Source organism: Macaca mulatta, chromosome 3 (assembly GCF_049350105.2).
Source record: "Macaca mulatta isolate MMU2019108-1 chromosome 3, T2T-MMU8v2.0, whole genome shotgun sequence".
NCBI lineage: Eukaryota > Metazoa > Chordata > Mammalia > Primates > Cercopithecidae > Macaca > Macaca mulatta.
In genome coordinates, this window is record NC_133408.1 from 179,998,079 (window position 1) to 180,019,195 (window position 21,117).

At 42.5% G+C, this 21,117-nt stretch overlaps 1 protein-coding gene across 1 annotated transcript in view; it reads right to left on the reverse strand.

Annotated features, from left to right (window-relative positions):
• The window catches only part of KDM7A (lysine demethylase 7A), an 88,747-nt gene extending 67,914 nt beyond the window's left edge, over positions 1-20,833 (reverse strand). The window contains exon 1 of the mRNA XM_015135046.3: positions 20,594-20,833. Coding sequence (XP_014990532.1) covers positions 20,594-20,787 — 194 coding nt within the window. The 5' untranslated portion in view covers positions 20,788-20,833. The remainder of the gene's footprint in view (positions 1-20,593) is intronic.
• Between the last annotated feature and the right edge of the window lie 284 nt (positions 20,834-21,117).

Here is a 21,117-nt window from a genome sequence, read left to right on the forward strand (position 1 = left end):
ATGGAAGGTTTCTAGTGTTTTGAAAAAGAAGGGATTCTAAAGGAAGGGAGAAATAAAACAACAACAAACAGCTTCAAATTAAAATCATATCACAAATAACCTTGAAGGTAGCAGGACCAGATATCTATTCAATGACTTTGACAGCCATGTTCGTAATACATTTTGCACACAGATATAGGTAAATGAAATCATATAATTATACAGGCGTTAAGACACAAACACTATCATCATGTGAAAAACCTGTTATCAATGAAATCCAAACTCTATTTTCAAATCCCGTATCTCTTGCTTATGATCTTTCTTTTCATTAACAATTTACCTACTGGTTTAAGGTTGGAGTCCCCCTTAAGCAGAACCTGAGATAGGATTGCAGGCATTCACATGGGAAGTAATCCCTGGAAGCACGGGTAAGTGAATGGAAAAGTAAGTCACAGAAAGGGAGGTAGCCTTGGGGACATTTGGAAGACTAAGTATAAGGGGCTTCAGAAAGGTCCCACCCAAAGGGAGAGGAAGTTAGGTATTTATTTACTATCTCCCAATAGATAACGGATGAGGGCTATCCCAGAGGCATAATGCCCTAGCATTTCAGACCCGCTTCAAGTACAAGCTGCTGAGCTGCTGCAGCCAGAGAACGCCCTCAGGCCAAGTATCAGGTGCTTTCAGCAAGAAGTATTCCCCAGACAGAGACAGAGACAGAGATGGAAATAGAGAAAGCCAGGGGATCCGGGTGGGGGTCCTACAGAGCCTGCTGCATATGTACAAGCCTAGTCTCCCAAACCTCTCATGCACACACCCTTAACTTTCACATTTATTGTAGAGATATGCTCATCTTCATACTCACCATCTTCTCTATTCTCTTAGCCCAGCATCCTCTCAGGGATAAACACTGAACAAGAATATACGCAAAATGGTATAATAAATAGTTATAGGTAAATAGGTACAGGTTAAGTAAATAATACTTGGGTAATATTTAATAATTACTGAACAAAGATCAAGAACAAAATTGTTCAACTTGATAAGGAAATCCACAATCGATCTGTATAGGAGGAAAAGAACCATCTTTAGATCTTAGGAATTCTCCAGAGGGAAAAATAATTATTTCTAGCAACTCACTGTGTGACAGTTCTAAAGACATGAATAAAATTGGTGAATTCTTTTGTCCCACCGCTGAGGGTAGCCTCAGCTTTAGGCTGAACTAGGGTAGGCTCAGCTACCATGAATCCCTTAAGAGACTGGACCATTACGTAAAACACTGAGGCCAGGCACAGTGGCCCATGCCTGTAAACCTGGCCTTGGGAGGCCGAGGTGGGAGGGTCACCTGAGCCCAGGAGTTCAAGACCAGCCTGGGCAACATACTGAGACTCTGACTCTACAAAAATATTTAAAAATTAGCTGGGCTTGTTGGTGCACGCCTGTAGTCCCAGCCACTTGGGAGGCTGAAGTGTGAGGATTGCTTGAGCCTGGGAGGTCAAGGCTGCAGTGAGCTGTGATTATGCAACAACACTCCAGCCTGGTCAACAGAGTAAGACTCTAATTAATCAATCAACAAACAAATAAATAAATAATTGAGACGGGGGTGGTGGCTCACGTCTGTAATCCCAGCACTTTGGGAGGCCGAGGTGGGTGGATCACTTGAGGTCAGGAGTTCCAGACCAGCCTGGCCAACAGGACGAAACTCTGTCTCTACCAAAAATATATATATATATATATAAAAATTAGTCAGGTGTGGTGGTGCGCACCTGTAATCCCAGCTACTTGAGAGGCCAAGACAGGAGAACTCCTTGAACCAAGAAGGCAGATGTTGCAGTGAACCGAGGTCACACCACTGTACTCCAGCCTGGGCCACAGCGCAAGACTCTGTCTCAAAAAATAATAATAGCAATTGAAATGTTGAAGCAGGTGGAAAAAGGGCAATAGTCTTTTCGGCAAAAGGGATTAAAATATCTTAGCTATCTTAAGAGACGTTCCCCAGAGAAAGAAGTACTTCAGGAACTATTTAAAAAGGAAGGAAGAAATTGTGGCAATGAGCAGGGAATTTTCAGAGACTTTTTCCTTAAGAGGACAAGTGTTCCACTAAAGTTCATTTAAGTATTGACTTACATGTTAAAAGCACCACTCCGGTTTCTGGAGGGCAGATGGAGGGGGACCAGTAGGAGGCTACTTCAATAAGCCCATCTTACAAAAGGATAGTGATGAAGGCAACCAGTAGTAGTGACATTCTGAAAGTAAGCGAACAGGATTTGGCCAAAGAATTTAGTGCAGATTATGAGAGAAGAATCAAGGATGACTCCAAAGATTCTGCCCTGAACAACATGAAGGACTACCGTTAAGTGAAATGAAGAGGACTATAGGAGCAGCAGTGATGATCAAGAAGGGAGGGAGTTGTGGGGTTTGATTCTGCATACACTCAAAGTTGGCCAACCTACTATTCATCCAAGTGGAGACCTGAAGTTGACAATTTATATTCAAGACTAGAGTTCAGGGGAGAGAGCTACGAAAGAAAACAGATGAGTGCTGGAAAAACTACTGAGTTACCGTGGGGTACCCAGCAGTAAAAGATCAGGGAGACGAGAAGGAATTGCACTAAGAACTGAGAAGGAGGGGTAGCAAAGCAGAAGGAAAATCAGCACAGGGGTTCCCCAGACGCCAAGTTAGGTGATGCTCACTGATAACTTTGAAAAGAACTGTTTCAATAGAGTGGTAACAATGAAAGCCTGATTGGATTGAGTAAAAGAGAAAATGGGACCGCTCTCATTTCCTAGGAGAGGAAAAAAACCAAAAAACTGGAAACAGCAAGTAGGAACAACTTGATTAATTTTGCTATAAAGGTAGCAAAGAAACAGGGCTGCAGCTGAAAAGGGATGTGAAGAAAAGGGTTTTTGTTTTTGTTTTTTTAATAAAAGATACAGGCCAGGCTTGGTGACTCATGCCTGTAATCCCACACGTGGGGAGGCCAAGGTGGGCGTATCACTTGAGGTCGGGAGTTTAAGACTGGCCTGGCCAACATGATGAAACCCTGTCTCTACTAAAAATACAAAAAAAAATTAGCCAGGCGTGGTGGCACACACCTGTAATCCCAACTACTCCGGAGGTTGAGGCAGGAGAATCGCTTGAACCCGGGAGGCAGAGATTGCGGTGAGCCGAGTTCATGCCACTGCACTCCAGCCTGGGCAACAGAGCAAGACTCCATCTCGAAAAAAAAATAAAAATTAAAAATTAAAATAAAGGATATATGCATACAATTAGCATGCTAACAAAAAAAATGATGAGGTAGGGATACAACTGTTGAAGCCAGGTCCTTGAATGGATGAGTAGATGGGATCTAATACACCTAAAGATAATTTCCAACTACACCAAAGACCACAATCTACACGACTTAGCAGTTGCCTTTTCTTCTTGAAATTGTTTCCAGGAATTTCCTAAATTTGAACACACGTTTCAACACTAAGGCAAACTTTGGCCCAAAGTGTAGCGTTATGCATATCTGGAGGAACAGACTTCAAGCAGGCTTGAGGCCTGCTAGGAAGATGAGATTCCTGAGAAGTTGATCATCAATTCACCCAATCTTGCTATTCATACTGAGGAACGTCCTGAGGCTGTGGGCAGTTTCTCATATCCCTGGAATAGGCAATGTCACCAGGAAAACAGGGAGGAATCAAGAGGACCTCAGGACCTGTGTAACCACAATAATGGCTGGACCTGATGGGATCCAGATGCAATCAGCACTATCACTGCCAACAGGGCAGCTTTATGGGAAATTGAAGGCCAGGGAAGTTTGTCCTGGCAGTGGGACAAATTCTGCTGAGCCTCCTGCTTTGTATAGCCATTCTCATTTGCTTATTTAAGTTCTTCAATCCTTGACTTCCATTAAAAAAAACCTGTACCCTTTCTCTGTGTCTACTAGCCTATCAATCATCATTACCCTTCTGACAATCTTACAGGCGCACGTTTTAGATAATATTTTTTATTTCAATAAATATATATTTTCTTATACCTATTAAAATGTAGCGTGAGCATCACTAACACGATTTAGCAGATACCTCTGTTTAAGGCAAGTAAATTTTTAAAACGAAAATCCATTTAAAGCAGTTTTAAAGAAAATATTAAGTATCAAAAGTGTTACACTGATATGGTAGAAACTGTGATAGTGGCCAATGAAAGCCCGACACGTGATGGTGGCAAACGAAACTAAAAAATCATTGATGCAGTGGAGAGGAAGGAAAGGAAAGAGAAGAAAAGTGACTCATATCCTAACATTACTTGAAGTCAGAAGAAGCTTGTATCAGGGTCTTTCTTTGTTCTGTCTTCTCAGAAGGTCTGAGGTGGTGACTGAATCAGCAGCTGCCCTGGGGTGAGGGGTAGGGCTGCAAAACAAAACACACTGCAGACCCGCAAGAGATAAGCACCGGACAGACAGTCTCCAATTTACAATGGTTCGATTTAGGATTTTTCAACTTTATGATGGGCTTATCAGGATGTAATACCATGGTAAATCAAGTAGCAGTTCCCCTGGGGCTGAGGTGGTAACACTCCTGAAGAGATGGGTGGCACCAACAGGTGATCCTGAGTGAGAGCAGCGTGAGACTTTGGAGCTTTGGAGAATAATCAATTGCTTAAGGGATAAAGAATGAGAAAACTGAGAAATCAAGTTCAGATTGGGGTATGACCTCTCCTACTACAGGCTGGATGCCCACAAAGCCAAAGATAAGAAGAGAAAAATTAAGGCAGTAGAGTCCAGCGCTAACTACTTGGCATTTGGATGGTTGGAAAAGCAGGTATGAGGGAAAATGTCCCTGAACCAAACAGAAGGGACTGTGTTCACCCAGTCACCATGGGCTCTAAAGAAAACTCTGATCCTTTGATATAAAGAAAATAAGGACAGGCTAGCACAAAAAAGAAAGTGACTCAAAACACCAGGCACACAAAGTTAGCCTTTAAAAAAGTACCGAAATAGGAAGAATGTAAGAGAGGAATATGAATCAGACCTGTGACAAGTTAGATTACGTAAAAAGACTAAAATTCCTATAATCTGCATATAGTTTACGCCCCATGATTCCTTCAAAAAGTAGTAAAGACTAACCACACGTCTACACTGTAGCGTATGTGACAGGTGAGGCACTCTAGCAGTTCACACAGAAGAGGAAAAACCCATGAACCCACAAACCCAGTCCTTGGAGGGGAAAGCTCCCATGTGGTCCCCACAGAGTTTCCAAAGCCATTGAGGGAAAGTGGCCAGAAAGCCCCTGTTTCAAGGATACCAGTGGTCCCACACCATCACTGACCAGGTCAGTTAAAATGCTATCAAAACTGTTTCATGTTCTGACCTTTTTTTTTTTTTTTTTTTTAAACTATTCTGTAGGGTTCCAGACAACGGAAATATCTCCAGGTCACATCTCCAGGACCATTTTATTTTCTTTTTTAGTTTCGTTTTTCTGTTTTTTTTGCAGGGGAGACGGAGTCTTGCTCTGTCACCCAGGCTGGAGTACAGTGGCACGATCTTGGCTCACTGCAACCTCCGCCTGCTGGGTTCCAGCGATTCTCCTGCCTCAGCCTCCCGAGTAGCTGGTGCATGCCACCACGCCTAGCTAATTTTTTGTATTTTTAGCAGAGATGGGGTTTCACCATGTTGGCCAGGATAGTCTCAATCTCCTGACCTCACGATCCACCCATCTCAACCTCCCAGAGTGCTAGGATTACAGGCGTGAGTCATTTAATATTTATTAATATTAAAGTATTCAAGGGATACTGTATTCATCAAAAGGTCCACACTGGACATTCCAGTTTCTTTGTGAAATACTGAATACTCACCTGACAACAGTTTTTGCACATTAAAAATACCAAATCATCTATAACGGTGTAAGATCCCCCAGCTTTCGCAACTTCATGATTTTACCGCACAAGTCAAACTTAAAATTACTAACTGATAGGCTGGGCGCAGTGGCTCACGCCTGTAATCCCAGCACTTTGGGAGGCCGAGGTGGGTGGATTACCTGAGATTGGGAGTTTGTGACCAGTCTGACCAACATGGAGAAATCCCGTCTCTACTAAAAATACAAAATTAGCCGGGTGTGGTGGTGCGTGCCTGTAATCCCAGCTACTCAGGAGGCTGAGGCAGAACAATCGCTTGAACCCAGGAGGCGGAGGTTGTGGTGAGCCAAGATCATGCCATTGCACTCCCGCCTGGGCAAAAAGAGCGAAACTCCGTCTCAAAAAAAAAAAAAAAAAAAAGATTACTAACTGATAAACAGGAGTCCATATTAGATGTTTGAAATTCCTATGTTTTGTGCTCAAGTAAAAATGGCATTTCTAAATTATAAAGGAAGAGGATGTTAACAAAACATTCTGAGAGTGTTTTATCCCTCTTCCCCATAAAAAAATATAAATTGGACATAAGATCACTTTATTTTCTCTGACACTGATTTTTGTGTTAAGATGAATGCAACTTACAGCCCCAATAAATAAGAATCTTAAATTTGTATAATATATTTAAGCTCAAACTTCTATTTCATTATCAGTATTCTTTACACTTGTCTTTGATCAACAGAACATGAATTTTAAAATATGACTACAGATAAAAACAATTTCAAAATGGATAATGCTAGAAACTTACCATAAGGATACCCAAATGCTCACCAAGAATAAAGATAAACATACACACAAAAATATATATCCTGCAGCATTGTTAAGTAGTAAGAACAAAAGAGAAACCAACTCAAGAATCCATCAAGAGAGGACCAGTTAAATTATGGTAAATCCACAGAATGGAATTCTATGCAGCCATTAAAAAGAATGAGATATCTGTACAAGCTGATACGAGAAGCTCTCTGAGATATCCAGGATATTTTAATAAACAAAAAGTAAGATTTTTGCTTTTTTTTTTAAACCTTTCTATATTGCTTGAATTTCTTGCCAAGTCTTTTTTTTTTTTTTTTTTTTTTTTTTTTTTTTTTTTTTTGAGACAAAGTCTCACTCTGTCGCCCAGGCTGGAGTGCAGTGGCATGATCTCCGCTCACTGCAAGCTCCTCCTCCTGGCTTCACGCCATTCTCCTGCGTCAGCCTCTCAAGTACCTGGGACTACAGGCGCTCACCATCACGCCTGACTAATTTTTTGTATTTTTAGTAGAGACGGGGTCTCACTGTGTTAGCCAGGATGGTCTCAATCTCCCGACCTCATGATCCGCCTGCCTCAGCCTCTCAAAGTGCTGGGATTACAGGTGTGAGCCACCACACCCGGCGCCAGGTCTTTTTTAAGAGACAGTCTTGCTCTATCACCCAGGCTAGAGTACAGTGGCAAGATCACACAATCTTAGCACACTGAAGCCTCACATTCCTGCACTCAAGCCTCAGCTTCCCGGGTAGCTAGGACTACAGATACATGCCACCACACCCAGCTAATTTATTTTTTGTAGAGATGGGGGTCTTGCTATGTTTCCCAAGCTAGTCTCAAACTCCTGTCCTCAGGTGATCCTCCTGCCTCGGTCTCCCAAAGCACTGGGATTACAGGTGTGAGCGGCAGTGCCTGGCCCTCTTACCAGATAGTCTTTGTTTTGTTTTTTTAATGGCAGTTTGTATGGTCAAAGGAGACATGGATCTTTCTATATATTTGTCTTTCAACTTCTCTATATTGCTCAATATTACACATTAAATTATATTGCTTTAAATAATAGTTCTCATCCTTTAACAATGAGGATGTTAATTAATCAATTAACTTAAAAAGTCAGTGATAATGGAAAAGAATCAAACATTTAATTTTGCCTCTCCTACACTGTACAACTAGATAACCAAAGACTAGATAAAAGAAAATTTTCTCTTTATAGAAGTACTACAGGTAACAAATGAAAATGAAATTTTGTAATTATCAGTTATAAAATTTTATAATTATAATGATAAAGGTATCATTCTGCAACTGCTATGAATGGATACTGGCATTGATCAATGGCAGCCAATATATCAAAAAGAGAAACAACCAGACATTTTATGCCTTCTGCTTAGGTTCCTGATAGAAGTCTGCACCACTCTCCTATGAAATTTTTGGGGGTTTAAGGGGACCTGAATCTGATCAAGCTTCTCTAGAGTCAACTACCAATTTACAGGAAAGAGAGGAGCAAAAAGATTCTTCAGGCATGTAAACAGCAAAATCCAGAAAGTGGAAATTTTTAGGATAAACAACCACTTTGTGCAACAAAGAGTTTGCAAGGGCGGGGAGAGGGTTAAAGACCTGAAAGAAAAACCTATAGATCAGGGTTTCTCAACAACAGCACTATAGAGATTCTAGACTAGATCATTCTTTCTGTGGGGCTAATCAGTGCAGAATGTTTAGTAGCATCCCTGTCCTCTACCTACTAGCTGCCAGTAGCAACTACTCTGCTACTTCCAAATCAAAAATGTCTCTAGACATTGACTAGTGTTCCCTGGGAGACAAAATCTCATCTAGTTGAGAATCACTGCTATGTATTAAGAAACTTACAAGATAGAGCAACTAATCACATGTGTGAACCTTATTTAGATCTTGATTCAAACAAATAGTGAAAAAAGTTACGACATTTTTGAGACAACTAGAAATGTGGATAGTAGATATTGATGTTATTAAGAAATTGTCAACTATTTTTAATTGTAATAAAGGTATTATAGGTTTTTTAAATTGAGGCCTTATCTTTTAGATTTACATGCTGAAATACTCATAGATATAATGATATAGCATCAGGAATTTGCTTCAAAGTAGCTAGGTAACGGGGTAGTAATGAAACTTGCAGTGAACTGACACTCACTGAAGCAGGCTTATGGAACCTGGAAGCACAGGATACTATTCGGTCTACTTCTACATATGTTTGGTATTTTCTTTTTATGAAAAATTAAAAGTCGAGAAGACCATGGTGGCTGGCAACATTCGACTCAATGATAGATCAATCAGGTGACTGATTTCCACCAACAATGCCATGTATGCTTACTCATATACCCTCAGAAGTTCTCAAACTAATTGATTTTAAAAGGAAAATACTCACCATCTTTTTAAAAGACAAATTAAAATAAGTGAACCTCAGGATACTTTATATCCCTGGGGTTCACAAAACACAGGTTAGAAAATGCTGCTTTGGGGAAATTCCTGGATCATTAATGCTCTAGAGACTCCTATTATATACATTTACCTGTTCAGTGTTTGTTACTCTATGTCACTTATATTTGCTGATTTTCTTTTATTCTAAAAACTACCCCAGCCAGTGGTGTTTTTTAAAGTTTAAAAACAGAATAATATTTTAAAATATAGCTACAAAGCATCCTTAAGATACAACTTAATTATCCAATAGTAAACCAAGTAGTTAGGGCTATTTTCCCACCAGGTTGTTCTTCATAGTTGCTAAGCTACACTTAAAAGTATGTTACAGTAGTCCCCTCCTTATCTGTGGTTTCACTTTCCAAGGTTTCAGGTACCATTGGTCAGCCAAGGTCCAAAAACATTAAATGAAATATTCCAGAAACAGACGATTCTTAGGTTTCAAACTGCCTGCCATCCTGAGCATCATGATGAAATCTTGCACCATCCCATCTAAGATGTGAATCATCCCTCTGCTTGTGTATCCAGACTGTTTTACTACCTGCCCACAAGTCTCTGAGTTATGAGATCAACTGTCGGGGTATCAATGCTTATGTTCAGGTAACCGTTATTTTACTTAATAATGGCACCGAAGCGCAAGAGCAGTGAAGCTGGTGTGATGCTGGCAATGCAGATATGCCAAAGAGAAACCATAAAGTGCTTCCTTTAAGTGAAAAGTAAAAGTAAAAGTTCTTGATTTAAGGAAAGGGGAAAAAAAAAAACCAACAACAAAAAAACAGTATGTTGAGTTCCTAAGATCTATGGTAAGAACGATTCTATCTATAAAATTGTGAAGAAGGCAAAAGAAATTCATGCTAGTTTTGCTGCTGCACCTTAAACTGCAAAAGTTACCACCACACTATATAAGTTTCATTACAGCACACTGTTGTAATGTTCTATTGTATTCAGTTATTGTTGTTAATTTCTTACCGTGTGCCTCATTAATAAGTTAAACTTTGTCATGGGTATGCATGTAAAGGCAAAAACATGGTATATTTAGAGTTCAGTACTATCCACAGTTTCAGGCATCTATTGGGGGTCTTGGAACACATGTCTCCCTCAGATAAGGAGGGGACGCTACTGTATATGCATATTAATAGATCTAAGGAAGAAAACTATACGATTCTCTCCACAGATGCCAAAGGAGCCTTTGATAAAACTCAACATCCATTCATGATAAAACTACTTAAATAAAATTGAGGAATACTTTTTTCCTTTTTTTTTTTTGAGGCAGAGTCTCACTGTGTCACCCAGGCTGGAGTGCATTGGTGGCATCATGGCTCACTGCAGCCTCAACCTCCCAAGCTCAAGCAATCCTCCCGCCTCAGCCTTCCAAGTAGCTGGGACTACAGGCACACCCCACCATGCCCAGCTAATTTTTGTATTTTTTGTAGAGACAGCGGCTCATCATGTTGCCCAGGCTAGTCTCAAACTCCTGGACTCATGCCATCCACCCACCTTGGGCCTCCAAAAGTGCTGGGGTTATAGGCATAAGCCACTGCACCTGGAGGAATACTGTCTTAATATGACAAATTAGTCCTAAAGCTAGTATCTTCCTTAATGAGGAAATATTAGAGGCATTTCTACTAAAATCAGGAATAAAGCAAGTATACCCACTATCTACCACTATTCAACACTATACTAGAGGTATAAGCCTGTGCAATTATATAAGTGAAATCAAATAGAGGCATAAGAGTGGGCAAAGAAGTACTGAAATTCTCTATTTGCATATTATATATCAGTTCCCTAAATGATAATACAACTCAAATAATTTTTTCAGCAAAGTAGTAGGATATAAAAGTAACATTTAAAAAAACAGTCTTCATATACACAAACAACCAATAGCAAATAAATGGTAAAGAAAATCTCATTTATAATACTAAGAAAGAAAATTACTTAGGGCCGGGCGCGGTGGCTCAAGCCTGTAATCCCAGCACTTTGGGAGGCCGAGACGGGCGGATCACGAGGTCAGGAGATCGAGACCATCCTGGCTAACACGGTGAAACCCCGTCTCTACTAAAAATTACAAAAAACTAGCCGGGCGAGGTGGCAGGTGCCTGTAGTCCCAGCTACTCGGGAGGCTGAGGCAGGAGAATGGCGTGAACCCAGGAGGCGGAGCTTGCAGTGAGCCGAGATCTGGCCACTGCACTCCAGCCTGGGTGACAGAACAAGACTCCGTCTCAAAAAAAAAAAAAAAAAGAAAATTACTTAGGAATAATCTTTAAAATGTGTAAAATCTGTACAAAGAAAAATTCAAAACACACCTGACACGAAAGTAGATATAAATAAAAGAGGTAATACTATTCTCAGAGAGAAGGACTCAATATTATAAACACATCAGCTCTCATAAGTTTAATGTAACCCTAATAAAAATCCCAACAATGCTTTTGAATGAAATCAGGTTGACACTAAAGTTCATATAAAAAAATAAACCTGCAAGAATAACCAGAAAAACACTGAAAACAAATACAATAAACTACAAGGATGGGACAGGTCTTATCAGACTTACACCATACTATAAAAGCCTCTGTAATTAAAACACTGTGGTGCTGGCACATGAATGAACAAATCAACCAGTGGAATAAAACAAAGTGCAGAAACAGACCTAAGTATATATAGAATCTTTGACATAACGACTATTATATATACATATGTTTTGGCATCTTAAGTCACTGGGACAAATATGGACATTTCAATAAATAGTACTGGGACAACTGGACAATTTGTTTTTATTTAGAAAAAATTATATTTCTATTTCATATTATATACAAAAATAAAATCCAAATGGATTAGTGATCCATTTAGAAACTTAAAAAATAAAATCATACCAGTATTAGAAAAAAAACACAGGAAAAAATTATCTTTACCTTGAGGTGGAAAAGGATTGCTAATTATGACTCGAAATCCAGAACCAATAAAAGACTAATAAATATGACTACATATTTCTTAAAAAAATTTTTGCATGGCAAAAAAATTACCATAAACAAAACCAAAAGACAACTGAAAGCTGGAAGAGAATATTTAGAACATTTGCCACGAATGGCTAGTATCCCTAATATGTAAAGAGTGCTTAAATATTGAGGGACAAAGGACTAAAAGCTTGATAGAATCAGGAAAAAAAAAAAATGTAACCAGATGATTCTTGAAAGAATATGGTCCTAAAACTAAGAAAAAAAAAGGTTCAAACTCATTTATAATTAGACAAATGCAGATTAAAACATGGATACCATTTTCCATTTACTGGATTGACAAAGATTAAAAACATGACAACACATCTTGATTACAAGGATCTAGAGAAAAAGGCACTCTCACACTGTTGGTGGGAATGCAAACTGGTCCAACTATTCTAGAGAGAAATCTAGCAATCCTAATAAAACAACATATACGTTTATCTTTTGACTAAGCAATCCTACTTTTAGCAATCTAACCTGAAGCTGTATCTCAACAATACGAGGCCGGGCGTGGTGGCTCATGCCTGTAATCCCAGCACTTTGGGAGGCCAAGGTGGGCAGATCACCTGAGGTCAGGAGTTCAAGACCAGCCTGGCCAACATGGTGAAACTCCGTTTCTACAAAAAAAAAATACAAAAATTAGCCGGGCACAGTGGCACATGCCTATAATCCCAGCTACTGAGGAGGCTGAGACAGAAGGATCACCTCACCTGAGCCTGGGAGGCTGAGGCTGCAGTGAGCCACGATCACACCACTGCACTCCAGTCTGGGCAACAGAGCAAGCCTCTATCTCAAAAAAAAAAAAAAAAAAAAACCGGATGTAGGAGGCATCAAAATATAATACAAGTAGTAGCAAATGAACCTGTCAGTAAATGACATACATTAAAGTCCGGTGAAAAGAACTGACCTAAGTAACTTTGAAAAACAGTATTTTGACTAGATACTGTAAGGCCAAAGGCATAAAAGAAGTACTGTATACACGAATACCTAATCTAGCTAGCAAATTTGTTTCTCACAAAAATATAGGTTAGCAAATTCTTAGAGTACTTTACAGGGCTGAACAAATATGTTGTAGATAATGACAGCTAAGTTTCTCACTGTTGCACAAAAAAGTTACAAGTAAGGAAAGGGGAAAGCTAAAATGACTCCTGTGGTGTTATATTAGATTCAAAGATATCATTATGAAACTTACAGTTCATAATATATACAGACAGAAACAAAGACCAATGTGTGTGCATGTGTGCAATTAGTGTATTTCCTAGCTCTGTCCTCTGAGAAGGCCTAGAAACAATGAGCTCACTAATGCCAGACCTTGGTTTCTGACACTATTCTCCAATAAAAAGGAAACAGGGCTCACACATATAGACACCAAAATCATACAAGTTACCATTAATTCAACCTACAATTAATGGGAAAAACAATCTTTTCATTAATGGAAAAAATAATCACTACAGTAATAAAATATAATTTTCAAAAAAGACCAGAAACTTGGTGGTAGTTAAGATTAGCACTGGCTGTTCAAAGGCTGCACAAATTATCTCAAAATTTAAATTGCTCAAATCAACCAACGCTCACTTTATAACCAAATTCTATACCTGTTCTATTCTTACTCATAAGCCTCCACTTCAAATCTTCAAATATAAAAGCATTCCTCCCCTTGGATGATCAGAAAACTAGATTTCATACCTAAAAATACAGAACAGGAGAGCATTCCAAGCAGAAATATACCCCAAACTAATGGGTTTTTGTCTTGTTTTGTTTTGTTTTGTTTTGTTTTGTTTTCTGAGATGAAGTCTCGCTCTGTTGCCCAGTCTGGAGTGCAGTGACGTGATCTCAGCTCACTGCAACCTCCGCCTCCCGGTTTCAAGCGACTCTCCTGCCTCAGCCTCCCGGGTAGCTGGGATTACAGGCGCACGCCACTACGCCCAGCTAATTTTTGAATTTTTAGTAGAGACAGGGTTTCACCATGTTGGTCAGGCTGGTCTCAAACTCCTACCTTGTGATCCACCCGCCTCAGCCTCCCAAAGTGCTGGGATTAGCGTGAGCCACTGCACCCAGCCTAACTAATGGTTTTTAAAAAGTTTATGAGAGAACTATGTCCTGTGCCTCCAAGTAGCCTGAGATAAGCCTCCCATAATCACAACATTTTTGGTTCAAACAGCAAAACTGTGTATAAATTATAAAACTCTTATAAGTGAAACACACGAATACTCATTATTCTATAATAAACTATCATATCAAAACAATGAAATTGAGAAGTCAATAAACGAGCTTTTTGTTTTCTTATGGGAAGATACATGTTCACTTAATAAGCTTATGACACTAATCATGACAGGGAAATGTATATTAAACGAATTTGTAAAATATTTCCTATCCCTAACCAATTTTAAGAAGTCAAAATACACTCTAATAAAAAAAATCCATTTATAACAAGGATAAAAGCAGAGTTAAATTATAAAACTTTTCAAATAAATATTTTATAAATACTGTGTCCCCAAGGCAGTTATAATAATATTTTACATATTTACATTAAAGAAAATAATTTTGACTTAAAAAACGGAAGATGTTTACAGGCATCTCTCTTCAGAACCCTGTCACAACTGTCCCACCTATGCACCCCTGAGATAGAGACAGACAAGTCACATCTAATTCTCCTCCTGAAGCTGGCTGCAGCCAAGGAGGAAGAGGAGACTCAGTACCACCTACCCGCTTGACAGCATGAGCTCTGGAGTCAGCATGCCTGAGCTCAGATGCTAGCTCTCTCACCTTCCAGCTTTTCCATCCTGGGAAAGTTACTGAACTCCCTAAAACTCTCAGATTCCTCATCTGTAAAATGGGGATGATAATAATAGCACTTACTCAACAAGGTGACTGTGAGATTTCAATGAGTTAATCAAACATCTAATTAATTAGAACAGTGCCAAGCACTTTGTAAAACATTTGATAAGTGAGATTCGATATTTATCTCTCTTTGCCTTCGAGAATGTAAGTCACAAGAGAGCAAGGACTTTGTTTTGCTCATTGCTATATTTCTAGCACAAATATACTATATTCCTAGCACCTGGTACACTACAAACTCTTGGCCAAGTCAACATCATACCCAATGACTAAACACAAGAGGCAATCTCATTCAAGACAGAAACAAGAAACAAATCTTAAAATACTGTGTCAGTTAACAAATTGGCAAATTTTTAGGGTGCATGGCACATCTGTAATCCCAGCTACCCGAGAGGCTGAGGCAGGAGGATTGCTTGAACTCAGGAGTTCAAGACCAGCCTGGGTTGGCAACATACTGAGACTCCCATCCCGCAACAACAACAAAAGACTTCAGTGCACAAGCAGTTCAACAAAATCTTTACATCTGTACACATTCATACAACCGCCACCCAAGAGCAAGATAAAGAATATGGCGGGGCGCGGTGGCTCACACCTGTAATCCCAGCACTTTGGGAGGCCGAGGTGGATGGATCACGAGGTCAGGAGATGGAGACCATTCTGGCTAACATGGTGAAACCCCATCTCTACTAAAAATACAAAAAAAAAATTAGCCGGGCGTGGTGGCAAGCGCCTGTAATCCCAGCTACTTGGGAGGCTGAGGCAGGAGAATCATTTGAACCCGGAGGTGGAGGTTGCAGTAAGCCGAGATTGCGCCACTGCACTCTAGCCTGGAAACAGAGCAAGATTCGGTCTAAAAAAAAAAAAAAAAACCTATACATATATGTGTGTGTGTGTGTGTGTGTGTGTATATATATATATATGTCCTGCACCTCAGAAACTCCCTCTCAGTCAATACCCACCCAAAAAGGTAAACCCTATTCTGACTCCTAGCCCCAATTACGCCTGTACTTGAACTTCACATAAACAAAGCCAAACAGTATGCTCTTTTGTACTGGGCTTCTGTGTTCAACTTTATTATGTGTGAGATCCATTCATGTTGTGTGCATCCATAGTGCATTCTTTTTAATAGCTTGGTATTCCATTTTATGACTATACTATAATGTATCCAATCTATTGCTGATGACATTTAGGTTGTTACAGTCTGGAGACAATATGAAAAATGCTGCCATGAACAGGTTTGGGGTACGTCTTTTGGTGGTAATCCTGACTCATCTACAGTTTAACAGTTTTTGCTTGTTTTGGTAAGGGCTGGTTAATAATACCTTAGATTGGGAGGATGCAGGGAACTAGAAAGTGGGCACTGCAGGCGAGAGTATAAATCAGCATAACCTTTCTGGAGGACAGTTTGGCAACAGGCACAAGAAGCCTATAAGCATCTATACCCTTTGACCAATATTACTAATTCAAGGAAATTTCTTATTTAGAAATTGTACATGGCAGGTCTTCTTCTGTTTTATATGTATTAACTTGTTTTATTTATTCTAAGGAAATAATTAAATGACCACAATAATTTGTTTAGGATGTCAATCTTATCATCATTAGTAAACACAAGAAAAAGTAGTAAACAAAGTAAATAACAGGGGAATTATTTTCAAATATATTGTACTTCTGTGAAATCAAACACAATGTAGCCACTAAAAAAGTTTTCAAAGAACATTAAAGATACAGGAAAAAGTATACTTTAACAAAAAAAGGTAACATGGAATGCACAGAAATAATTCAAATTTCATTTTTTAAAAAGAATATACATATACACATACCACGTTATTAATAAAATAGTGGTAATCACTGGAAGACATGCGTACTTTCGTATTCTTTATAGTTTTCTGTACTTTCCAATTTTTCTATAATATATTGCTTTTATCAACTCAAAAAATGTGATTAAAGACTAATAAACAACGCTGTTTACATTCTAACAGGAAGAAAACAGAAACTCTAATACAATTCAATTAGGGCAGTGAGACAGTTTTGCATATGACGATATAAAAGTATTACAGAAAGACATCCAGCCTGGAGATAACGGAGCGGGGCCTTGTCAGGAAAGATGTTCCCGGTGGTACTTCCACCAAGAACTCAGGGAGAAAGAACTGTATCTCTAGGTTAGACAGAACATTCCCAGCTAAATCCTGTTAATTCCTCAACTCACTGCACCTAGAGTTCAATTACACATTGTACCCTGCCTGGCAAGTGTTCTTTTCTCACTTGCAAAAAGGCTTAGGCAGATGGACAGATGGGAATTGGTATGCAGCTAAAGTTTGACAGCATCAGACCTGGAAGATGCTGGTTCCATCCACCCTGCAGCCTGACAGAATAGCATCAAGGACAGGCCTTCCTTCCCTGTCACAAGAAATTAGGGCAACAACTTTTCAGATTTCCTTATGTCAGAAATGCCAGGCAGAGTAAACTAAAATTTATATATATCAAAATTCACTGATTCCTCAAGTTTAAAAAGTCCTTCTACTTGAAGAAATAAAGTTAACAAGAAATTACCCAGGCAATGGCAATTCTCTGTATCCAACCTCCCACTCTTCCTTGCTCCTCTACAGATGGACCACCTCTGGTTCAATGAAATCTAAGCATGGTAAAGATACATCTTAGTCCTTTAGGGGTCAATTCTCACGGAAGCAAATGATATTTGTTTAATAATTAATATAAAGGAACATTTTGCTGTGTTCCAAAAAATAATCACTCATTTCATGGTACAGTAAACATCAGAGTAAATACCACGGGAAAAACATTCAGAGTCCAAATTACCAATACTTAAGAATTAAACTTAGTAGGCCTGGCATGGTGGCTCACACCTGATATCCCAGCACTTTGGGAGGCCGAGGGGGGCGGATCACCTGAGGTCAAGAGTTCAAAACCAGCCTGGCCAACATGGTGAAATCCTGTCCCTACTAAAAATAAAAAAATTAGCCAGGCGTGGTGGCAGGCACCTGTAATCACAGCTACTCGGGAGGCTGAGGCAGAAGAAACACTTGAACCCGGGAGATGGAGTTTGCAGTGAACAGAGACTGCACCACTGCACTACAGCCTGGGCAACAGAGCAATGAATGCTCCGTCTCAAAAAAAAAAAAAAAAAGAATTAAACTTATTAAAAAGATACTGCTTTTGTAGGGTAGGACAATATAGCTAAATTTTCTAACTTTTGACATCTGAACCACATAAAAGTTTCAAGGACTGATGGTCAAAAAGACCCTGGGCTCAAAAAAACCTATTTTAGACTCACTTCCACAGATATGAAGTTACACGAATTTATGTGTCAAAGCAGAGAGGGCATATTTGTTTTGGCCTTGCCCTCCCTTCTTCCGGTAAGCCCTCTGTATTTCCTCTTTAATTTCCCTATTTACAAGTGTATACTTAAATGTATTACAAAATTCTCCATCAAATACCTGGGACTTTTCATGGTTATAGTGTCAAGTGACCTAAATTAAGATAAATACAATTCTAGTCTAAAATTCGGTAGCCTATCAAATCTGCATTGCATAATGAGACAAATTTCTTTTTTTTTTTCTTTTGAGACGGAGTCTCACTCTGTCGCCAGGCTGGAGTGCAGTGGTGCAGTCTCTGCTCACTGCAACCTCCCACTCCCAAGTTCAAGAGATTCTCCTGTCTCAGCCTCCCAAGTAGCTGGGATTACAGGCACGCACCACCACGCCCAGCTAATTTTTGTATTTTTAGTAGAGACGGGTTTCACCATGTTGGCCACAGGTTTCACCATGTTGGCCAGGATGGTCTCGATCTCCTGACCTCGTGATCCACCCGCCTCGGCCTCCCAAAGTGCTGCGATTACAGGCGTGAGCCACCGCGCCTGGCGAGACAAAATTTTTACGCAGTTTAAACCGCTCAAATTTCAAAAAATAGTTCTTTGAAAAAACATAAGCATTTACATAATCACCAGGGATTCTGATTTTGTTCTACATAGAACTTAAATGTTCGGATAATCTTTATTCTAGTTGCGTAAAATATGTTATGGAAACAGGATGTGGAAATAGAATTGGATATACAAGACTGCTAAAGATTATACAAAACGAGGACGCTGCCTTTCTTTTAAAGTGATAATTTGTTGTGTCTTGTTTTCTGTTGTGAGAACCGGCTAGCCTGAAAACTGATTAAAGAAAACTGTACTTGAAAATTAAGTAAAACTTAGCTACACCTAGCACTAAACACTGCAAAGAACATTGTGATTTACATGGTTTTCTCTTCCTGGACCAGTAGAGGGAGACTAAGGCATCTGGCCTGGTCGTGTAGTGTTTCTATAAAATTGGGGAGGGGGAAGCGGAGGCTGTATTTAAATGTCCTGCTGTCAATCAAAAGACACTTCCTACAATCACAGTCACCATATCTGCTATTACTCGTGAGCGTGCTCTCGCCAAGAGACACCACCAAACGCGGCCCGGGAAACCGGCTTCAACTAAAGGTGACCGCAGGCTTTGCCACAACACCCAAATAAGGACTTTCGGAGCCCAACCCCAACTAGTTTCTTTGTTTAAATGCCTGTGAATCCCTCCCACGCCGGAGTCAAGAGGCTGTGGCGCCGCCCTTTATTAGCCTCACACTTTGATTACAAAACACACGAGTCGGCGGCCTGGCTGCGGAGGCGGCCCGAGCTCTCAAACGTCAAACCCGGAGCGCGGCGGCGGCGGCGGCTGAATCAGAGGGCAGCGTCCGCCGCTGTCGCTGCCGCCGCCAGCCGGCCCGGCAGCGTCCGCCCGGCCGACTCAAGTTCGCCGGCACCGGCGCCCACGGCACAGCCGCAGGCGGTCCCGGTGTCGCCGGCTTCGAGCGACAACTGCACTCTTTGTAAAGTTTAAGCCGCGGCGCGAGGGCGACGCAGGGGGTCCGGAGAAGCGTTCCCTTCGGGCCCCCGCCGCCCACTCCATCTGCCCCAGTCCCGGCGACCCAGGTGTGTGCGGGGGCCCAGGGCCACGACCCGGGTCAACCTGCCGCCCGCCGGGGGCCCGGCCCCAACTTCCCCGGTACCTTTCAAGTCCCCGAAAGCGAGTACCTCATCTGTTGCTCTGTTTACTCCGCGGAGCCCCGCCGAGCTGGCTGGCGCGGTCGCCTCTCGGGCCCGCCGCTGCCCCCGTCCCACCGGCCCAGGAAGTTTGATAAAGACGGGAAAGGGGGCGCGACAGGGACCCGCGGCGCGGAGGAGACGCGGGGCCGGGGCGAGCCCATCGCCGCCCGGAAGGAAGGCAGGCGCGTCGGCCAGCCGGGCAGAGCGGCGGGGCGGCCGGCGACTCCGGGCCGGAGCCCCGGGCGCGGTGGGGCGGGGCGGCGGCGGCCCGGGCTGGCGAGGGGCTGCGGGCCGGGCCGGCGCTCAGCCCGACGCCCCCGCCGCGCCCGCCCGGCCGCGTCCCCTCGCCCCAGGCTCCCCCTGCCAACTTCTCCGCCGGCCCTCTTTGTTCGTGTTTGTTGTGGCGACTCTTCGCCCGGGCCGGGCGAGCCCCCCGGCTCCCCTCTGGAGCCCGCCCGGCGAGCCCGGGGCCCCGCGCGCCCCGTTGCCCGGCCGGGGGGCTAGGCGCTGGGACCCCTGAAAGCTGGGCGCGGCGCGGCGGCCCGGCCCGAGGGAGTAGCGGGCGGCTGGCGGCGACGGCGGTTGGTCGGTGGCCGGCGGTGGCGGCTGCGGGGCTGGAGGGGGTTTATTTACCTGCCGTGGAACCAGTCCTTGCAGATATCGCACTCGATCATGAAGCGGTTCACGTCGTACGGCTGCCGGCACACACAGTACACGGGCGGGGGCGGCGGAGGCGCCGAGGCCCGGCCCAGAGCCGCCACCGACACGGCTGCCGCGGCGGCTCCAGCTGCTGCTCCCGCGGCCACCGCCGCCGCCGCTCCGGCCATCTTTAAAAAACACACACACGCTCGCTCGCTGCTCCGCTCGCCGACTGGAGCGAGCGCAGCCGCCAGCCAGCGCCGCCTCCTGCAGCAGCCGCGGCGGCGGCGGCGGCGGCGGCGGCGCTTTAGTGCGCGCGCGCGAGGCCGCGGCGGCTGGCGGAGGGGGAGGAGGGGGCGCGCGCGACGCGCGAGGCCCAGGCCCGGCTGCTTCCGGCGCTCGGCGCGGGGCCGTGCGTCTCGCGCACGTCTCTGGCGCCGGCGCGCGCTCCCCGCTCCTCTCCGCGACGGCCGGGCGGAGGGAGCCGTTGAAGGGCACGCAGGCGGCTGCGGAGGCGG